Source organism: Zalophus californianus, chromosome 4, assembly GCF_009762305.2.
Source record: "Zalophus californianus isolate mZalCal1 chromosome 4, mZalCal1.pri.v2, whole genome shotgun sequence".
Taxonomy (NCBI): domain Eukaryota; kingdom Metazoa; phylum Chordata; class Mammalia; order Carnivora; family Otariidae; genus Zalophus; species Zalophus californianus.
The window spans coordinates 143,208,429-143,231,585 of NC_045598.1; the positions used below are offsets into that span (position 1 = coordinate 143,208,429).

At 37.7% G+C, this 23,157-nt stretch overlaps 1 protein-coding gene across 1 annotated transcript in view; it reads right to left on the bottom strand.

Moving 5' to 3' along the window:
* CNGB3 (cyclic nucleotide gated channel subunit beta 3) overlaps nucleotides 1–23,157 on the bottom strand; it is a 137,449-nt gene that overhangs the window by 15,759 nt on the left and 98,533 nt on the right. Inside the window, exons 15-16 of the mRNA XM_035727423.1 lie at nucleotides 14,094–14,177; nucleotides 7,039–7,157 (exon numbers count right to left, since the gene is read on the bottom strand). Coding sequence (XP_035583316.1) covers nucleotides 7,039–7,157; nucleotides 14,094–14,177 — 203 coding nt within the window. The remainder of the gene's footprint in view (nucleotides 1–7,038; nucleotides 7,158–14,093; nucleotides 14,178–23,157) is intronic.

Genomic DNA, 23,157 nt, shown 5'->3' on the forward strand with positions numbered 1-23,157 from the left:
TATAGGCATTATGTGAATAATCATTTACAGATCCTACAGTAGGGACTACCAGGATTGACCTTTCTGCACACATTATTGTCTGCATGTGCCATTTGAGGAGCACTGAAATGTCTTCCTTCAGTTCCCAAATAAGCTCAGGTAATTGCCAAATCCAAGGGATACACTGGTCATTTTGAAGCCTTGTACTCTGTAAGATCCTGTGTATACTCCATCTTTGGATGTAATCCATAACATTTCATCACCTGGTATTGGAATCTTTTGTTTCCTTGTCTTATCTGTTTGTAAGGCTCTTCAGGGAGGCAATTGTTTCTTGTTGGCCATTCTTGTTTACCATGTCATGCATGGCCTTCTTTGAGGCACTTCACATTATAAATTTCACTTGTTTTTATAAATCACAGTGAACTAATTAACTAAAAATTACTGAATACACCTACAAATTCTTTTTGGAAAGAGGAGGGATATCAATGAAAATCATTATTTATTGTATAGTTTTTTTAATTCCAGTTTTATTGAGAAACAATTGACATGTATCACTGTATAAATTTAAGGCATACTGCATGATGATTTGATTTACATATATCATAAAATGGTTACTATAGTAGGTTTAACTAACATTCATCTGCTCCTATAAATACAATAAAAAGAAAAGAAAGAAAAAGGAAAAAAGGAAAAAATTTTTCTTGTGATGGGAGCTCTTAGGATTTACTCTTTACTTTCCTATCTATTATACAGCAGTGTCAGCTATAGTCATGTTGTACATTACAGCCCTAGTAGCTATTTATCTTATAACCTTTTGACCTTTGTACCTTTTGACCACCTTCCTCCAATTTCTCCTCCCCCCACCCTCTGCCTCTGGTAACCTCAAGCCTTTTTTATGAATATTTTCTTTGTTTCTTTTTTCTTTCTTTCTTTCTTTCTTTCTTTCTTTCTTTCTTTCTTTCTTTCTTTCTTTCTTTCTTTCTTTCTTTCTTTCTTTCTCTTTCTTTTCTTTCTTTCTTTCTTTCTTTCTTTCTTTTCTTTCTTTCTTTCTTTCTTTCTTCCTTCCTTCCTTCCTGCCTTGCTTCCTTCCTTCCTTCCTTCCTTCCTTCCTTCCTTCCTTTCTTTCTTTCTTTCTTTCTTTCTTTCTTTCTTTCTTTCTTTCTTTCTTTCTTTCTCTTCCTCTCTCTCTCCCTCCCTCCCTTCCTTCTTTCCTTCAAGATTCTACATATAACTGAGATCATACAATATTTTTCTTTCTCTGTCTGACCTATTTCACCTGGCATAATGCCTTTAGGGTCCATCCATATTGTTGCAAATAGCAGGATTTCTTATGGCTGAGTAATATTCATATGTATGGATATTCATATATATAAATATAGGAATACAATTATTTTTAAAAAATATTTATTTATTTGAGAGAGAGCGAGAGAGCACAAGCAGGGGGAGTGGCAGAGGGAGAGGGAGAGGGAGAAGCAGGCTCCCTGCTCAGCCCTATGTGGGGCTCGATCCCAGGACTCTGGGATCATGACCTGAGCTGAAGGCAGACGATTAACCGACTGAGCCACCCAGGTGCCCCTGAATACAACTTCTTTATCTATTTATCCATCAGTAGATACTTAGGTTATTTCCATGTCTTGGCAATTGTAAATAATACTGCTATGAACACGGGATTGCAGATATCTTTTTGAGTTAGTGTAGCTATATTTATATTAAACAAAATAGACTTTAAGTTAAAAATGGTAAAAAGAGACAAAGAAGGTCATTATATAATGATAAAGTGCTAATGTATCAAGACATCATTGTGTCCCATAACCCCTGTAGGCCTTTTTCACTTTTTTCATTATTTTTTGTTTTTGTTCTTCTGGGTAATTTCCAAAGTCCTACCTACAGATCACTGATTCTTCTGTGTGGTTGAGTCTATTTTTGAAACTATCTATTGAATTCTTCAGTTCAATTATTGTGCTTTTTAACTCTTGCATTTATATACATATATATATTTTGATCATTCTATTTCTTTGGTTGAACTTCTTTTTTTTTTTAAGATTTTGTTTTTAAGTAATCTCTACACCCAGTGTGAGACTTGAACTCACAACCTTGAGACCCAGAGTCACACATTCCACCAACTGAGCCAGCCAGGCACCCCAACCATAGCATTATTTTTGAGGGTTCCATAGTATTCCATTTAAAAGCTACAACACAATTTAGGGTATTTAATGTTCTCTTGGTGGGCATTTAGAAAGGTTCTAGGTTTTTTTTTTAAGATTTTTATTTATTTGTCAGAGAGAGAGAGAGAGCACAAGCAGGGGGAGTGGCAGGCAGAGAGAGAAGCGGGCTCCCTGCAGGGAGCCTGATGTGGGGCTCGATCCCAGGACCCTGGGATCATGACCTGAGCCGAAGGCAGACACTTAACCTACGGAGCCACTCAGGCATCCTGAAAGATTCTAGTTTTTGATATGCAGAGATGACTATTACTTCTCCTTACTTGATGTAACCAAGTGAGGTCAAGTTGAGAAAGGGGCATAGACTTAGTGCAGTGAGACCAGGGAGAGACATAGAACATCCAGGGGTTTCAAGGATTCTTGACGACATGTCCCCACACATCTTTGGTAGAATTTCTTATTTTGTTTATGCATTGTTTTCCTAATTTTGTTCAATCGTCTGTCCATGTTTCCTTGTAGTTCCCTGAATTCCCTAAGAGGATTATTTTGAATTCTTTGTCTGACAGGTCATAGATCTCAATTTCTTTAGGGTCAGTCATTGGAGCTTTATTAATTTCCTTTGGTGTTGTCATATTTGCCTCATTTTTCATGATCCTTGATTTTTTACATTATTATTTGCACATTTGAATAATTGGGCTCCAATTCCAGACTTTACAGGTTTGCTTTGGCAGAGACAGTTCTTCACCAGTCAGTTCAATTTGGGTTTCTAGGTGTCTGCTGGTAAGTCCTTGGGCAGGTGTGGTCTGCTATTACAGTCAATTTTTATGATGCAATTGTTCAAATTCTAAGGATGGAGATGGGGGATTGTACCATTGGCTGAGAACAGCTGGCTAGGATTGCTGGCTGGCTTCCTATCCAAGTGAAGCTGGAAGGCAGGCTCCATGGTTGCCTGGATTCTCTGGTCAGGCTTACTAGATGGTCTAGACTGGGTACACTATTCAGTAGTAGATGCAGCTATAAATGAGCTTCCCTGATGTAGCAGGGCAGCAGGATGGGACCCAGCTTATTGTTTGGCGACCTAAATCAGGCCAGAGTGTATACTGAATTCCTTGGTTAGGTAAGGCCACTGATTTTTCTCTTTAGATGGGAGAAGTTGTGGGCTGTACTCTCTGTTCAAGTGTCACTGTATGTAGGGCAGTTGAATGGGCTATGTAGCTTCCTGTGTATTCTGGTTGGGTTCCTTATTTGGATAGGCTAAAGGTTGTAGTCAGCGATGAGCAGGGGTGTAAATTAGATTCCCTACCTGGGCACAGCAGGAAAAGCAGCTCTAAAGCAGGTAAAACTCATTGTTTGCTAACTCAAGCCAACCTGCACCCCAGGTTCCCTGACTGAACAGGACCACTGGCTTTGCTTTGCAAACTATCAGCTCTGCCTGTCTTACCTTGATTGAGTGGCTTCAGTGCCACTGGGCCAGCATAGTTTCCAGGAGTTGTCTCCAGCGCTTACTGGTCAGATAAGGCCAGAAGGCACTCTCCAAAGCAGGTGGGGCTATTTCTTAGCTCCCTTGCTTGTGTGGGAGGGAAAGGAACTGCTCTAGGCTCTTCTAAATTTCCCAAACATGTTGTATGGTTGAGGAGAGCTGCTCTTAGCCTTGCTATGAATTAATCCCCCTGCCTGTGTATACCATGGGGATGCTCCATGCCCAGTACTGGCTTTTCTGGGGGTGTTCAACTTGGCCTGCCTGCCTTTTGGCTTGAGTGTCACTGGCCCACACTGCTTCCAGGAATTGTCACTAGCCCTTCTGGTCAGATGGGGCCAGAACACTCTCCACAGTGGGTGGGGCTGATTTAGCTCCTTGCCTGGATGAAGGCAAATAGGGCTCTAAGATCTGCAAATCTCCTTGTTTGAAGATCAGAATCAGACAGATCTGCCTTTTGCTGAGTTCCTTGGTCAGAGTGCATTCCTGATTTGGTTCTGCAAAGCTGCTGGTTAGGATTACTACTTGGGCTGGCAAGTATGAACTTAGTCTGACAAGATCCACTTGTTGGCTATTGCAAGCCTCTCCTCTCTTCTCCATCACAGTCAGATTCCCAGGGGGTGAGACTCACAGATTCTCCTGCAATCCCTGTGGTGAAAGATCAGAGTATGGACTCCCACAATGCCTGGGGGGGATGGTTGTCCCCCTTGGGTTCTCTTTTCACACTGGAGAAACTGGAGGCTCAGGGGAGACCTCTCTGTGTGGTGCTATGCTGGTCTTGGGGAGTGGCAATGTGGTCACTGTGCAGTCACTTCTCTTACCCTTCTAATGCAGTCTTTTGGTCTCTGTGGTGCAGTGGGTGCTTCAGCCTCACCCATGTGTTCCAGGATTCTCTCAGTAGTGTCTTGTTTTCTAATAGCTGTTAATTGTGCTTGTGAGGAAGAGCAAAGTGAGGAAGAATTTATGTTGCCACCTTGGTGATGTCATTGGTCTATTGTATTATTTTTGTGAGGCTGCAGGTGACATAGAGATGGAAAGTTCTAGTTCTTATATTTTAATAGCTTCATCTGTTGGGAAGATCCATTTGAACAAATTAAATATAAATCAGTGGTAACTACTATAGTAAAGTCATGAATAAAATAGTATGGACGCATAGAACAGGGAGCATCTAATTGTTTTGGGGGTGATTAGAGATGGCTTCAGAAAGGTGACCCATGAATTGAATCCTGAAGAGTGAGTAGATATTTTCCAGGGGGAGGACATTTCAAATCTATTGAAATCACAATAGCAATACCAATGGTAGAAGTTCAGATGTGTTTCAAGAATGGTGAGATGCAGGAGGATAGGAAGTGGTTAAATACATTTGGTGAATAAGACTTGGCACTTAGTGTATGTGTAAGGAAAACAATGGAGTCAGAACTACTACAAGACCATGCTTTGGCAGACCCTAGGTCTCTCTATTAAAAATGGGGTGTCTGTACTCTTCAGATATTAATTGGAAGTGTGGTCTGGGTTTTCTCCATGACAGGCTGTAAATCTATATTTTAGTCAGGGCTTTGCTCTTTTAGATTAATATATAATGTCCTTGAAAGCCCTCAATTCTTTTCTTTCTTATTTTTTTCCTCAGAAAAAAGAACCTTCTTTAAAAAGCTATATGATACTGTATGGTGATTAACATAACATAAAAAAATGCTATATGATAGTGCGGGATGTAGTTCATTTTAACAAAGGTCACAGCATTTTTGAGTAGTAAAGATGATCACCAGATCTTTCCAGTATCTAGATGTTTGTTTGGCAGTCATGTTTCCATCATTGGAATAAATAACTAGAGCTCCAGGGGCATATGACAGCTGTGAGCCTATGTAGCCTGTGGGTATCTGGGAAGAGCCAGATGCATCCTGTTTCTCCTCCACTATAGCCAAGAAGAGAATCAAGGCAAAAAAACTCCCTTTTGCTTGAATCAACCAGACTATTGAGGAAGTATAGAGCTTGCCTGGTCTACTGGTTTCAATTTGGCCTTAGAAACCAAATGGTAATAGGAGATTTATTTGAGAAGTTACTGTCAAGAATCTAAGATTCTTTTCAATTGCAGCTCAGCAGCACCTGGATTCTATTCCTAGAGTATTTCCTCCTGTGATGATAGTATCAGCAATTAACATACTTGTATTTATAAAGCTTTATTCTTCAGGGAGTACTCAACCCTTGGGAGAGGTCAGCTAATTAATTTCTGTAATGTTTCAGATTAGACTGTTGCATGTTTTATGACCTTGAAGATTGCAGTGGTTAAGTCACTAAGATATTAAATCACTTTTGCAAGGACTCCCAGTAAGGAAGCAATAGAAGATGAGCAAATAACGAAAATCTTGGACATTCTGGGAAGTGTTTCCATCACTGCCCCAAAGCAGGATCCTCACAGGAGTGTCCACTCTATTTTAAGCAAGGAAAAAATAATAAAAAAAGGGAGGCCTCATTGTCAACAGAGAAATAAGATGCTTCAGCATTCTAAGGAAATCTCTCTTATACAAATATGAAGTCATCTGAAATTATCCATATCTCTGGAACTCTGAAGATAATTTCTTAGCAGCTATGAAGTCAGAGGTTGGATGAACATCATTCTTTTGTAGCGTGTTGCAAAGATCACTGGACCCTGATCCACAAAACTCAGGTTTAAATGTTGTCCCTTCTACCTATTAGCTATGTTATCTTGGGCAAGATAACTGGTGCCTTAAAGTTTCAATTTTCTCAATTCTGAAATTGATATATTAATAACTGCCTGACAGTGCAACCTTCTCTTCCCCTTCAGAGCCACTAACCTAGTTCAAGATTCCATTGTCTTTCACTTGAACTGCTACAACTGACTTTTAATTGCTTTCCTCTATTTTATTCTTGATCTTCTATTGTCTCTTCTCCACATAGCTGTTGGAGTAGTCATTTAAAATCATAATTCAAATTGTATTACTTTTGCCTAAAATCCTCCACTGGTATCCATTTGTATTTAGAATAAAATATAAATTCTGTACCATGGCCTAAAAGACCTGTAAAATCTTGTTGTTTCTCACCTCCTTGGCCTACTCAAAACTGCTCTCTTAGCCTGACATTTAAGTTTTCCAACAATCTGACAACTAACTCTCCCAACCTCTTCTTTCATCATTGATTCATTCACATATATACATATTCAGTATATGCTGAGTATCTACCTTATGCCAGACACTGACCAGGTCCTGGGACTAAGGAGCTGAATGAGCTAGGTCTTTGGGGGAAGAAGGGATAAATAGAAATGTGAAAATCCTTATTTTACCTATGTTCTCAGAACAATCAAACCTTTGCCAAATTTGACCAAGAACCTTAGTTATTTTATGACATAAAATTTTTCTTTTATGATGAATAATAGACTTTAATACATATGATGTATCTTTAAGATACCTGATTTCTCCAAACACTGCTCCAGCTTTCAGAGTAACCAGAACTTGAGCACCATCAGAGCCTCCAAGAACTTGGACTTCTCCTTGCTTGATGATATACATTTCCTTGCCAATTTCTCCCTGTATGCCATATATAAAGAGGAAATAGTAGTCACTTTACTCTTGACAATTATGTCCCAAATTAAGAGATAAAAACTGTTCCAGAGGAATAAATACAAATAAAGCAAGAAATATCAGTGTAAAAGTAATTATCTTAAGACTTGAGTTAGTTATCGACATTGGTTGGACATAGCACGTGAAAAGAAGTTATTAGGAAAGTGATACTTCCCAACATGTACCATTATATGCCACTCCATTGGATACTTCCCAACATGTAAGCATTGTATGCCACCACTGGACAGGTAAGCACTGTATGCCACCACTGGACAGGTAAAGATGTTTCAGTCAGCACATTGTTTCTTTCTTTTTTTTTTCCTTAGCGTTTTATTTTTTTGTGTTTTTTTTGTTTTGTTTTTTTTAAAGATTTTATTTATTTATTTGACAGAGAGAGAGAGAGACAGCGAGAGAGGGAACACAAGCAGGGGGAGTGGGAGAGGGAGAAGCAGGCTTCCCTCTGAGCAGGGAGCCCAATGCAGGGCGCGATCCCAGGACCCTAGAATCATGACCTGAGCTGAAGGCAGACGCTTCACTGACTGAGCCACCCAGGCACCCAACACATTGTTTCAGGAACAGGTACGGGTAGAGGAAATAACTGGTTGTAAGCATAGTCACCCCAGCTTTGGTGCCAGTGCTATGCTTAGAAGAAGGTGCTTGGTATATCAAAAGCATATGGGCTACAGCCATTTAAAGGTCAACTCCACCCTTCTGCCTATAACACTGAGGTCTGAATTTAGTAATTGGAGCATAGGAGACCTTTAAGCTATTATTCTTGTTCCATATTTAAAGGAAAGTGTCAATGTATCAGGTTGTTTTACTCAGTCTTGCTTATCTCTGGGGACTCTTGGAGTCAGGGCAATGATGCTTGTTCAAGCCTTGAGGACTAAAATCCTGGAATGTTCACATAGTCACCGGTTAATAGTGTTATCCTGTATGCCTAGAGCAGTGTAGCAGGATGTACCAGGCTGTCAACATTGTTTAGTGTAAACACAAAGATTTATGATGTGTATTTGGTATCTGGTTTGGAGTCTGAATCATGGCTAGTCATGTAGCTATGTGACCAGCACCATTTAACAACTTTTGACCTCAAGACTCTGATGGACTTCCCTAGGTGGAGACATTTTGTCTTTGTCTTTAGGTCTACAAGCTGGAGAGAAAAATGTATCCTTATGACCCTCTCAGAAGTAGGACCTAGGAAGCCTGCACCTGATTTATCTAGTCTTTAACTATGTATACCTTTTTCTTCCTGTTCCTACACTGTATGCTTTGCTATAATAAATCTTAAGCCATGAATATAATTTTATGTTGAATTATGCAAATCACCAAACTAATGGGTGGTTGTGGGACGCTTTGAAGATCTCTTCTTGCTCCAAGATCCAAAAAGAATAAATATGTCTTACAAGAGACCTAACTGCAATTCGGTCAAGAAAAGCTGTTAAATTCTAAATAAGCTGGTTTGCATAATACTAGGCAAACTATTTGGATAATAACACCTATAACTCTTAGTGAATTGGGTCTCAATCACCCTGAGGAATAAAATAATAGCATGAACACAATGAATTTACTTACTCGGTTCAGGAGGGGACTGGGTTATTTGAACTCATTAAATATTCCTGTTAGCCATATTTTCATTTATTCATTTGTCAGAGAGAGAGAGAGCACAAGCAGAGGGAGAAGCAGGCTCCCTGCTGAGCAAGGAGCCCAATACGGGACTCGATCCCAGGATCCCGGGATCATGACCTGAGCCGAAGGCAGATGCTTAACCGACTGAGCCACCCAGGCGTCCCCATTAGCCATATTTTCAAAAGATTAAAATACAATAAAATTAACTCAGGATTAAACAATGTTGATTACGGTTTCTGCTCTGTGATGGCTTATTTTGTTCCAGTGCTGAGCATAGGGCTTATGATATAGGCACTCATTTATGAATGAGGGAAATTATAGTTTAACCATTTTCTGGGAAGTTTTGAAGACCTTTAATACTAAGGTTTGTTTTCATTCCACCCCCCCCTTTTAAAAAAGATTTATTTATTTTAGAGAGATAAAGAGAGAAAGTGAGCGCAAGTGCGGGAAGGGGCAGAGGGAGAGAATCTCAAGCAGATGCCCTGCTGAGTGCAGAGCCCCATACGGGACTTGATCTCAAGACCCATGAGATCATGACTTGAGCCGAAACCAAGAAAGAGACGCTCAACCAAGTGAACCACCCAGGCACCCTGATTGTTTCCCTTTCCTGAACATTAATTCTTGTCATATTCTAATTGTTAGGTTGAATTTAAAGTTTTCAGATTCTTTTTTTTTAAGATTTTTTATTTATTTATTAGAGAGAGAGAATGGTAGAGAGAAAGCATGAGAGGGAAGGAGGTCAGAGGGAGAGGCAGACTCCCTGCTGAGCAGGGAGCCCGATGCGGGACTCGATCCTGGGACTCCAGGATCATGACCTGAGCCGAAGGCAGTCGCTTAACCAACTGAGCCACCCAGGCACCCTAAAGTTTTCAGATTCTACCTCTTAGTTAACATCTGTGACATTGAATTTCTCATTTTATCTTCCCATTACTTTTATGAGGAAGGTAAAGTAAGCACTATTATTTCCATTTTACAGAAAGAAAAATAAAGGCACAGATCAGCACAGTTGACTAGCCAAAGCTCCATGACAGTAATTAGAAGCAACTAGATGGGGCGCCTGGGTGACTCAGTCGTTAAGCGTCTGCCTTCTGCTCAGGTCATGATCCCAGGGTCCTGGGATCTGGGATCGAGCCCCACATCGGGCTCCCTGCTTGGTGGGAAGCCTGCTTCTCCCTCTCCCGCTACCCTTGCTTGTGTTCCCTCTCTCACTGTGTGTCTCTCTGTCAAATAAATAAATAAAATCTTAAAAAAAAAAAAAGGAAGCCTAGAATGCACTGTGCAATGCAAGTATTTATAAATTTTGCACTGTGTATAATATTAAGCATGTATTTATTCTCAAACATAGATCAAAGTAGAATTCCAAGACAGATGGATCTTGTTACAGTTATTTCCATAATATCAATGTTAACAACTACATCTTACATTTACATAGTACTTTTAAAAATCATAATAATATCTGATATTTACATTGCTCCTTATCTTAATACCTGCATTTGTTCCATCAGAACATGCTACTTTATAATTGCAAAGCATTTTCAGGGATCTTAACTCATATAATTCTTGCAAAAATCCCAGTGAGGTCAAAGATATTTAAAAATTGGTAGTAGAGGCTTGAAAAGTTAAGTGTCGAGCAAATTTACAAGGTTGGCAGATGGTAGCATTAGAACTAGTAGCACCTATGTCACCTGACTCTATAGAATATATAGAGATAGATCATATCTAATGATAAATTCAGTATCAACACCAATCTCTTAAAAACCAATAAAATAGCTATGAATTATTTAAAAAAAGGAAAAGTATCTGAATATTAGTTTTCCAAGAGATACTCCAGGAAGTAGTGATTACTACAGGGCTATATTCCTTATTCTTTGCATGAAGTAATTCTCAAGGAACTGGAACAATTTTTCAAAGGCAGTTATTACAACTGACTGGAGGTAGAAGTACATAATGGGCATTTAAATATAGTTCAGCACTTTTAATTATTTTTTAATGATCATTTCAATAATTTTCCAAGGAGATCTGGCATAATCAACGAACCAAAACTTCCACGATTTCTTGCATATTTCTAGGCTAATTTAAGCCTTTCCTGCAAGTTTAATTAGCATTCAAATGAAGTAGACATTCCTCAGAGAACAAGGTCTGACAGCATGTGCAAAATAAGATCAAACCAAGCTTTTATGGTTGGTTTATGTACTAATTTGGAGAAAGTGTAGAAATGCAAGAGCTTCATGTAGAGTGAAGTAACCCTTAGTGAGAGAGCACTTCAAATTTTCAGGGTTCCTACGTAGAAGGATATATTCTTCAGAAGGGGCATTCTGACACTCAAATTAATTCTTGCAATTGATTCTGGGAAAATTCCCAAGTATTCTTTGAAATGGTTCAAGCTACCCACTCAGTATATTTGGGAGTCATCTTGAAGATTAGGCAGGTCTGCAAACTTCATCCCGAGCCCTGACATTTCTTCAATTATTAAGGCAAATGCCAATAGAATATGAGTTTTTTCCTTCCTGTTTCCTACAGTGATTTGTAGAAATGATAAGCAAAAACAAAGCTGAATTTAACAACTTTTCATCTCTGTCTATATCTACTATGAATTAAATCCTCCTCTCTTAAAAACAAAAGCAAAGCAATGTGGCAGGTAGTCTCATGTTTTCTCATTTCTGCTCTTTCCCCTACTTACTCCTTTCCTCCCCTCACTTGTGTTCTCTGTTCTGTTTTTATTATTGAGTGCTGGATGTATGTGAGGAAGGAATTAGAAATGAGAAGGCTGTATCTACTCTGCATTTCACATTTTGTTAAGCAAATTTGCACTGCTTAGGGGCATGGGTGTTAAAGTTTCTATGAGTTATCTCAATTTCCAGTCCCTGCTGTTATTGGAACAAATTGAAAGGCCATTTTGGTGCATTAAGGCCATGTCATTCCAAATGTACCATTGCCCTAAAGGGGTCCTTAAACTGAGCTGTGGTTTATATTTCCCATTTCAATGAAAATGATTTCATATCACCAACCTGCTTATTTTTACCTTGGACTAATTTGTGTAGGATTGCATATTCTTGGTTTCTGTTATGTCACAATCTCTCCTCCATTTTTCCTCCTTTACCTCTGATAGCTCCTTCTCTGATTCTTCTTCCTTGACCTCCTCCATAAATAGTGGCATTTTTCAAAGTTACAGGCCTTGGCCCTCTTCTTTTACCTTTCATGAGCTTCTAATGAAGTTGGTTTCCATATGGTGGTTCCCAAGATTTACCTCTAGTTCTATCCTCTCACAAACTAGACTGATTTCTACCTGTGCACCAGCTATCTCCACCCAGATGCCTTGAAATACCTTATACTTTTGACTTTGTTTTACACCATTATCCCAGTTGATCACTTGCTTCCATTCTGTAAATATGCCAAGCTTTGTCCTACCTCCTGGCTCCAAGTCTTCATCTAAAATGCTGTCTTCTCCACCTTACTAATACAGAAATATTTCTCTTTATATTTTGTAAAGGTCATGGCTGACAACCTGACAACCTCCCCCTTTCTCAACCTCCAAATCTAAATAAGTGCCATTGCCACCACACGCTTCCCTAGAGAATTCTATTTTTCCTTTATAGAAGTTAGCACATTTCGGAGTTATGTATTATTTAATTTCATTTGTTTATTGTTTGTCTCTTCCATCAGGCCAGTGAATCTCAACTTTGGCTGCATTTTAGAGTCATCTGGGAACTTTTAAAAAATATTGATATGTGAGCTCCACCCTAACCCATTGAATTGCTGGGGATGGAGCCCAGACTTCTAATTTCAGGTGATACTGATGTACACTGTGACTTGAATACCCCTGCAGTGCTGATCATACCCAGTACTCAGCACAGTTCCTGGCCATAACACTCAAAAATACTGACTTTTTTGAATAAATGGTACTAGAATGTTCTAACTTTTGACTTACTGTAATTTTCTGAACTTCCTCTGCAGAGAGTTTCTTTCTGCCTTAGCTCATGCCAATTCTTTCCTCTGTCTGGAATGCCTATTTCTTCTTTTTCTTGGTTCATGTAAATTCATTTTTTTGGCTCTTTTTTTTTTTTTTTAAAGTAGCCTCCATGCCCGGCCCAATGCCAGGCTTGAACCCACGAACCTGAGATCAAGACCTAAGCTGAGATCAACAGTTGGACACTTAACTAACTGGGCCACCCAGGTGACCCCATGTAAATTCACTTTTTAAGACTTGGCTTGAATAGCATCTTCTCCAGGAAGACTTGCCAGTACCCCAGTGGGACAAGTATCCTTACTCTGTGTCCTATAACAGTCTGAGCTTATGTTTACCATAACACCTAACACATTACTTTGGAATGATATAAGTGCTTCTCACCACTTGCTTGTGAACTCCCCAGGGTTTTGGATCATTTCTCATTTCTTTAAACTGCTCATCTTCCTCTACTTTTTATTCTGATTATTGACTTCACTATTGATTTAGTCTCCCAAGATACAAAACCCAAAGTCAGCATTCCTTCTCTCCTCCCTTAAGTTAGAACTCAGAGATGTGCAAAAATGTTCATTGTAGAGTTATTTATAATAGCAAACATTTGAAAGTTGTTTATAATATATTCATAGACTATAATATTATGCAGCTTTAAAAATGAGGTTGTAAAAGATAACTGAGTAGTTAATAAAATATTCATATGATATATAGTTACATGACAAAATATAAATACAGTATGTCAATTTTATAAAACCAGCTTTATCTAGTCACTAATCAGTATAAAATATAGGTTATAATATATGAGTAGTGGTTATTTCTGGGTGGTGAAATTTTTGTCTTTATGCCTTTATGTGTTTTCTATTTTAAAAATAATGAGCATGTATTACTTTTATAATCGTAAAAATTACAGTAAAATTGGAAAGAATGTGGCATTAATTATCCACTAATTGGGAGAGCAAAATAGAGGTAACTGATAACTTGCTGAAGACATAAAAAGGGCAGAACCACCTTTCACTTCTATAACTTTTTTCTCCACTTTAAGTATTTGGCATTAATGGGGTGTGACAATTGATGATTTACATTTATACAAAACAACTTTTCAGACTTCCCACACTTATGTAAGTAATGAAATCCATATTGTCTTGTTCCATTTTGAACTCAGAGTAGATTATTCTTTTACAAAACTGTGTGTCATAATTATTTCTATGCTATAGAATTCACCCTGAAAATTCTGTTTAAACTATGCTCTTGAACTATATCTGAACTCCTTAAATGTACTTACTTACTAGTTGTGCTTTCAAAAGATAGCATGCACTCACCTTTTTGCAGATGAAGTCACCAGGTAAATAAACAGTGGATTTCAATCTTAGCAACATGTCATAAATCATCTGTGTATCACAACCCTAAAGAAAAAAATAACAGAAAAATAATTCTTACAGACACAGCTACAAAGACAACATTCCAAATAATTTTAAAATGACATGAAAATAAATAGTAATAGAAGTTGTCTGTGTTAACATTAAAATATTAATTGCTGATGGATATGGACTTGTTTTGACCCAAAATTTAGGAAAACACAAACAAACCTATAGTGTGAATGCAACCCTTTGGATCCTGGTCAGACAGATTTGGGTTTTAATCCTCTCTCCACTACCTATTACTACAGAACCTTTTCTAATCTGTTAAGTGCGAGTTAAAAGAGTACATTTCATAATGGTAAAATTTTACTCATGTAAAATTTAATATAATGTTTAGTTAATGATAGCTATTAATGATTATAATATAATAGTGATAATTATTATTAGTATTAAGACTGACCTAGATCAAAATAAAAATCTGAATATTTTTCTTTTTTATAACATCTTACATACTATTGTTTGATATTATTATTTAACTTTCCAAGCTTGTATGTCTTTCTTTACCAACTTATTATCTTCTTAAAGGCAGAGTAACTGTACATAATAGATACAAAAGCAGTATCTGTTGAGTAAATGATATTCGTATCCACTTTAATAGTGTAAGAGACACATTTGATTTGTTAAAAATGTGTGTGTGTATTTGTATTGTGCCCAAAGAATTATAATTTATCTATATGATAGGTTAAAAAAAATTGATAGATGCTTCAAAAATGTTACTCTACATAGTGGTTTGGAATCTTTTGCTTTCGCCAAATATTTTAATTTTTTTCTCTCAGAGCTAACATGTAGCTGCTTTCCTTTTGTGGTTGGTCCTGCCCATCCCTTAGAGGAATGATTATTTTGTGGAGAACTAATCATAGTCAGGAGCAGAGGAAGGAGGAGGAGATGCAAAAGGCACGCTCCCAATTTGTGGATTGGATAATCATTCTTTCAGCAATCACCAGGTTTCCATAATGACTTCAGTAGCAAACACTTGACCTAGATCCATCTGAAATTTAGACTTCGGGGTTGTTTGACTGATAAGGAAAGTTAATAATTTATGATTGAAGTATCTTCACGTATGGGTGAATACGTGACTCCCTACATTGGTAGGGAACATTCAAATGAACTTGAAGTCAGAATTTTAAAAAATTTATGTGAGAAAGTGTAGCTTTTGGTTATCCAGGATGGAAAAAAAAAAGGCCAAGGCTAATAGCAATACCTTCTTAATACAGTCGAACAAATATTGATGAAAAGCTGCTACGAGCAAGCCTTTGTACATGCCCTTGGAGCTATGAAAGATGAAAGAGAGTACGCTAGTTGGGATGATGTTTTAAGTAAACAGAAAAGCTGTAACTGATGGTAGAAGTGAATCATGTCATAAGACATTCCAGTTAAACATCCATAAAACTTTTAAGAGGAGGGGCAGTTACTACTTCCTGGGAGTGGGGACAGGAGAGAGGAGAAGCGCCAAGAAGTTGCTCATGTGGATAACACAATTTGAGTCCGTTGAAGATGAGTATGATTTGTATTTGCAAAAACACAGAAAGATCCTTTTATTTTTTTTATTTTTTAAAGATTTTATTTATTTAACAGAGAGAGACACAGCGAAAGAGGGAACACGAGCAGGGGGAGTGGGAGAGGGAGAAGAAGGCTTTCCGCTGAGCAGAGAGCCGGATGTGGGGCTCGATCCCAGGACCCCGGGATCATGACCTGAGCCAAAGGCAGATGCCCAACGACTGAGCCACCCAGGCACCCCAGAAAGATCCTTTTAGATAAATGAAAATTTACCTTTTCTTTCCTTGTTATATATTTGTTTTGTGAAAGGTATATAATTTTTATTTATATTTGTTTTATTCCTACTGTGTCTCATAGGTTATCATATTTGCTAAAGCAAATGACAAACATTAATTTCTTTCTAAAAATTGTGGTTATTTTGTTTTTAGTAAAAATTCTCTAAATATATGGCTAATGGGCCTGATTTCTTTTTCTTTTTTTAGATTTTATTTATTTATTTTAAAGAGAGGGGGAGAGAGAGAGAACATGGGTGTGAACAAGCAGACTCCTGTGCTGAGGGCAGAGCCCAATGTGGGGCTCAGTCTCATGACTTTGAGATCATGACCCTAGACAAAATCAAGAGTGGGATGCTTAACTGACTGAGCCACCCAGGCGCCCCATTATGTGCCTGACTTCTTTTCTTTTTCTTAATTTAAATTCAATTAGCCAACTTATAGTACATGATTAGTTTCAGAATGTAGTGTTCAATAATTTATTAGTTGTGTATAACACCCATTGTTTATCATATCACGTGTCCTCCTTAATGCCTGTCACCCAATTATCCCATCCCCCCACCCAACTCCCCTCCAGCAACTCTCTGTTATTTTCCTATAGTTGAGAATCTCTCATGGTTTTTCTCCCTCTCTGATGACTTCCCATTCAATTTTCCCTCCCTTCCCCTATGGTCCTCTGCCTTGTTTCTCATATTCCACATATGAGTGAAACCATATGATAACTGTCTTTCTCTGACTGACTAATTTTGCTCAGCATAATACCCTCCAGTTCCATCCACGTTGATGTAAATGGTAAGTATTCCTTCTTTCTGATGGTTAATATTCCAGTGCCTGATTTCTCTTAAAGTTGTAATTGGTTCAGAGTAATTTCATTTTGGAAACTGGTGTTCTGATCATTCAGAACTCTTAGAAAAAACACAAACTTTAATTTTAGGATCTCCCTCACTAAAGAAAGTTCATGTTCTTGATGTTTTAGAGAAAATTCATTAGAAATATACTTGGAAGTTCTTAAGCATGTTTAGAATATCATTGTGATGAAGCTAACTCTCAATCATTCATATCTATGGAGAAGAAGAACACTGTAAATAATCAGAAACAGATGATTTAAAAAACCCACTTACATTTGTGCAATTTTTTTGGCATTAATTTTTACAATCCTAATTCTAATTTGTAGGCCAAAATAAAGTTTTCATTCCTTTTATTGGAATGAACTTTGATGAAAATTCCCAACTGTATTAAATTGTATTCATAGGAGTTATTAATGATTTTAAATGTTTTCCTGTGACCTTAATTCTTGTTCTATAAATACACAGAGATGTGTGTGGCAGTATTGTTTTCAGTACTGAAAAAACTGGAAACAACATAATGCCAATCTGTGGACAGATAAAAATGTTGAATATTTGTAGGTTGGAATACCACAGGGTGGTTAAAATATATAAATCAGATCTTTCTCTGTATATAGACATGATTGAACTTGACAAAAAATGGGACTGCACACAAAAGCAAGATGTAGAATATAATCACTATGACTCCAGCTATGAAAACACTACACAAAATAGTCACTGATGTCTGTATAGATATAAAGTAAAATTATAAAAATGAGGACTGGAAAGATACCTTGAAATCATCTTAGTGGCCCCCTCTGGGGAGGGTTGGAGAATGGAACTGGGGAGAAGAACTGATGAGATGTTGACTTGACTTTTATTAATTTTAATGAAAATGAAGTAAAACACACATCCCAAGATCGTTTGTAGGCGCAGAATGCCCTTTGAGGAAGAACACATTTCATCTTTTCTCTTCTACCTTCAGGTTAGCTCACTGGCAGAAAGCATCAATAAAGGAAACCCAATGCATGAAAGTGTTAGACCAAACTAGGAGATGAGCTCTAAAATAGATAAGCAAACAATTATTGCTTTCCTCAGTAGAAATGTGCAAGTGCCTACATGAATAACTTTTAGCTTATAGCTTGGATTTCCTCAGAGAAAAACATCTGAACTGTTATAAATATGAATTTTTATTAACACATTTGCATAGAATATGTATCAATTTATGTAAATGGAACATAGCAGCTGCATGTAATAAAAACTTACAGTTTAAGTTTTATCAATTAAGAGATTCTGTCCCCAGTTGGTTTATGGACAGGTGCCATTGGTCTTGGGGCAGCTGTGATTTAGAACTAGGTCCTTCTCATCTGTACTTAGGCTTAGTAAATGAAGTTTGTATGATGAATAGTTTATGTGTCTGACAACAATTATCTCCACCGCCCACCCCTTGAAAATGATTATTTTCTTGAGATACACTTTGTTCCACTATTGTGTGATTAAAAAGAATTACATCCCAAGGCTAGTGTTTTTCTTTGTAATGCAGCTCCATTTCTTTTATAGAGGCCATTAGGAAATTTTGTGATTTATAGAAGGTCAGAGCACAGTCATCGTTTCATAAATGTCCTTTTTAAAAATAAAGCGAGAGTACCTGTGTAAGTATCAACATTAACATTATGTTAATAGCATTTGTATTAAATTTTACTATTTTTTTATGTTTACCTGTTTTATTCTTTCAACCTTCCTGTGATGCTTGGCATTAATTAATATATTATCACTCCTGGTTTTTAGATGAGGGAACGGAAGCTCAGGAAATCTACTGACTACTTCCCTAAGGTCACACACACAATAGATGTCAGAGAAAGGGAATCACCAGAGTGTGTGTGTTGTTGTTGTTGTCTTTTAAATCCACATTCTGAGCAACTGAGGGCAAGATCTGTGTATTATTTACTTCTGTACCCTCAGTGTCTCACCAATGTTTGGGGCATGCTGGGCACTAAGTAAATATGGGGTGATGCATAAAATGAAGTTGTTAGATACTATTCCATTTTCAACAATGGGAAATTCAGTGCTATATAAATGTGTATTACAGATTTGAATAAAGATTCTGGAGATTTGAACAGAAATAGAGAAATTCTATTTTTATTTTATTATTATTTTTATAGATTTATTTATTTATTTTAGAGAGAAAGAGAGTGCATGAGAGCTGGGGGAGCAGTAGAGAGAGAGAATCCCAAGCAGACTCCTTACTGAGCACAGATCCCCAATGGGGAGCTGGTGGGGGGCTCCATTCCACGACCCATGAGATCATGACCTGAGCTGAAACCAAGAGTCGGAAGCTCAACTGACTGACCCACCCAGGCACCCCTCTATTTTTATTTAATTCAAAACATAACATATATATTAGATGGTGATTCCTGTACCTAGAAAGTTCTTTTAATAATGCCAAACTCTGAACACAAATGAAAAGCTGGCAAAACTTATTTTTGGAATGACTACCTTCTCAGTCCTGTAGGATTTCTCCATTTCTAGGTTTATTCTTGCTTAACTTCTTTGAAACAGAACTTAAGATATTATCAATAATTTATAATTCACTGTGGCTTTAGGAGTCCCTTAAGTATAAACGATAGTCTTCAAGGATTTTCTCAACTAAGCCTTATTTATTATAAAAGGAAATGCTTTATCTTAAACTCTATTCTTATTAAGCAAGTGATGGGTGATATGTGTAGAGCAGAGAATTCTGAATGCTGTTGCCCATACTATTGACTATGCCAGTCATGCTACTGATTCGTAGTTACTGGGAGCAGCAAAGTGAAATGTGATAAATAATTTGCAAGTTACTATGTCATAACTTATTGAATTCTAAGTGATGTTGGACCCAACCCTTTGCTCAATATTTGCAAACACTAGTAAAAGTCATCTCCATCAAGCTTTCCTTGAGAACTGACAATAATTCTATTTTTCTGGGAGCTTCAGTATCATAGTCAAAGTGGGAAGTCACAACCCTGTGGATGAATCTAATCCATCTTGAAAATAGGTTCAAGCAGGGCCGCATGAAGAACCTGATTTTACCAGTGTAGAAACTCCTGTGTGATTGAATCAGTTTTATTTTCCAGTTAGTAATATGGTAATAATAACAATAGAATTTACTATGTGGAAGATGTTGATATAAACACTTTATATGTTTTGAGTCACATAATCATCACACAACCAAGGATATTATTATTTAGAATTTCCCTGTCTTACTGGGAGGCACTGGAGAGCAGGGACTATATGGGTGCCTCATGCTTTAGACAGAGTAACTGTTCAAGGTGTATAGTTGAATGGAGTTCATCTGGGTCATAAGCTCATTGTTTAAAATACTTTAAAAAAATCTGAAACAATACCTTATTACTGATACCACCAGGGTAAAAATAAAGTTAATAAAAATGAAATGTAGTAAGTGTCACTGTAATGCTCTGATTTGAAACCCTTCAGAGAAAATATGTGATGGCATATCTGATTAGGATGTTACTTCTGGGGGATCGTGAGTGACTAGTAAAAATAATTACATCATTTCCATTCCATTCCTGACTCAGTCTGTCACTCACATAGTTTGTCACCCCACCCTGCATCTTTCCTACCACCAAAGTCAAAACCTTTCCAGGCTTCACTTGCCACATAATCACAATGAGTCACAGGGTCCCAGTGAGGTGTCCTGTTTGGGATCTGTTCTGCATTTTTACTAGAGCAACAAATAATGAGAAACATTGTGTTTTCCTTGACAGACTGGTGGTGCACACATTCTCATTTTGGTATCTGGATCCCTGATTTCCTACTGTTAAGCTCTTTTTCAGTTTCTAAGGGATGAGATGAGATTTAAATTCTGACCACTGGGTGGCACAATAGAACTTTTATTAAATTCTCTCCCATTTCTGGTAATTTAGTGGTAGAGGCAAAATGTGATTTCCCTAGCATTTGATTTGATAAATGATGTTTAAAAATTGAAATCAAAATAATAGATCATCAGAAAGTAGAGAAAACTGCCCAGCTTTATAGAAATGAATTGTTCCTTATTAGCTTAATACTTGAGCTTGGGCTGTAACAACATGCAATCTGCAAGGAAGAGAGCCATTTTTTGTGGAAAAATTTAAAAAATATTTTAATATGACTATTAATCTCTAAGCTCTTTAGAAGCTGATAACCTCATGTAGAAGCAGCAAATCTTACTAATTAACCATAATTGACTGAAGCAAAATTTTAGTAAAATCCTCTGACTCTAATTCTACTTGCTTTGACTGAGAGAGAAAAGAACCACATGAGATTTAGGGTCTTTTCTTAGTAGGAGAGTAGCAAAGTGTGTGTGAATTTAGGTTTCTTGGTGTGAAACTGGTGTGCTAATACTAATTCTGTGAAAACTGCTAGAGAATGGCCTTGAGCTAGCACTGTTTTTTGACCCTAGGAAAACTTCTCTGGTTCCTCAACATCTTACCATTCATCCAGATAGGGCTGGTGGGGAATTGAAAAATAGCATCATAGAGTGGTTAAGCTCATAGACTGTGGAGTAAGAAAAACCTGTGCTCAAACCCTGTCCCACAGCTTTGAGATCTATGGCCTCAGGCAGGTAAGTATTTTGCACTTTCTCTAAAATGGGGATACTAACAAAACTTTGTTAGAGGTTTGCTGTGAAAATTAATTGAAAGAAGGTATTGAAGCAGATAATACAGTGTAGTACATAGTGAGAATAATAATAAACAGCAGCTATTATTTTTGAGAAGACACATGTATCAATTTTCAAATTTGGCATTAGCAAGAGCTTGGTTTCTTATCTTTGACTTAATTATATTCTATACAACTCTGACAGTGCTTGGGGGCTGTGATGATCAATTTTGTGTCAACTTGGCTAGGCTATAGCCTTCTTAGATATTTAGTCAAACATAAGTTTAAATGTTACTATGAAGGTATTTTTTTTAGATGAGGTTACTATTTAAGTTATTAGACTTTGAGTAAAGCATGGAAACACTCCATTATGTGGGTAGGCCTTATTCAATCAGTTGAAGGTCTTAAGAGTTAAAAAAAACAACAACCCAGGGGCGCCTGGGTGGCTCAGCTGTTGAGCGTCTGCCTTCGGCTCAGGTCATGATCTCAGGGTCCTGGGATCAAGCCCCGCATCGGGCTCCCCGCCGAGCAGGGAGCCCGCTTCTCCCTCTCCTACTCCTTCTCTCGCTGTGTCTCTCTCTGTCAAATAAATAAATAAAATATTTAAAAACAAACAAACAAAAAAACCCAACAACAACCCAGAAGTCCTCTCAGGAAGAGAGAATTATGTTTCCAAACTGCCTTTGGATTTGAGCTGCAACATTAACTCTTCTCAGGGTCTCCAGCCTGCTGGCTTGACCTGCAGGTTTTGAACTTGCCAGCCCTGATAATTACATTAGCCAATTTCTTTCTTTTTTTTTTTTTTATTAACATATAATGTATTATTTGTTTCAGGGGTACAGGTCTGTGATTCGTCAGTCTTACACAATTCACAGCGCTCACCATAGCACATACCCTCCCCAATGCCCATCACCCAGCCACCCCATCCTTACCACCCCCTCCACTCCAGCAACCCTCAGTTTGTTTCCTGAGATTAAGAGTATCTTATGGTTTGTCTCCCTCTCTGGTTTCATCTTGTTTCATTTTCCCCTTCACGTTAGCCAATTTCTTAAAACAAGTATCTTTCTCTCTTTATATATGTGCATAACTTATTGGTTCTATTTCTCTGGACTATCCTGACTAATATAGAGGCCATGTAAAAATTGGGTATAGCAAGGTTTATGGTGACAGTGTTAGGATTGAAGGATCAAGTGGACAACTTTCATGGGACATTGTTCTTATTATAATTTATGATACTCCAGCATTATATTACTTTTTTATTACTCCAGCATTATATTACTTTTGCTAAAGCATTACAACAGTTATTGTTCCACTAATATATAAACAAATTTCACAAGGCTAAGAGGAAAGGAAAATAAGCAGGACGCCTGGGTGGCTCAGTCGGTTAAGTGTCTGCCTTTGGCTCAGGTCATGATCCCAGGGTCCTGGGATCGAGTCCCACATCGGGCTCCCTGCTCAGTGGGGAGCCTGCTTCTCCCTCTGCCTGCCACTCCCCCTGCTTGTACTCTTTCTGTCTCTCTCTCTCTCTCTGACAAATAAATAAATAAAATCTTTAAAAAAAAAGGAAAGGAAAAATAAGTACAGTGTGCTTTTTGCAGTTTTTATTTATTTTTATTTTTAAATTTTTAATAAAGATTTCTTCATTTATTTTTTAGAGACAGTGTGTGTGTGTGCACGAGTGGTGGGGAGGGGCAGAGCGAGAGGGAGGGAGAGAATCTCAAGCAGATTTCCTGCTGA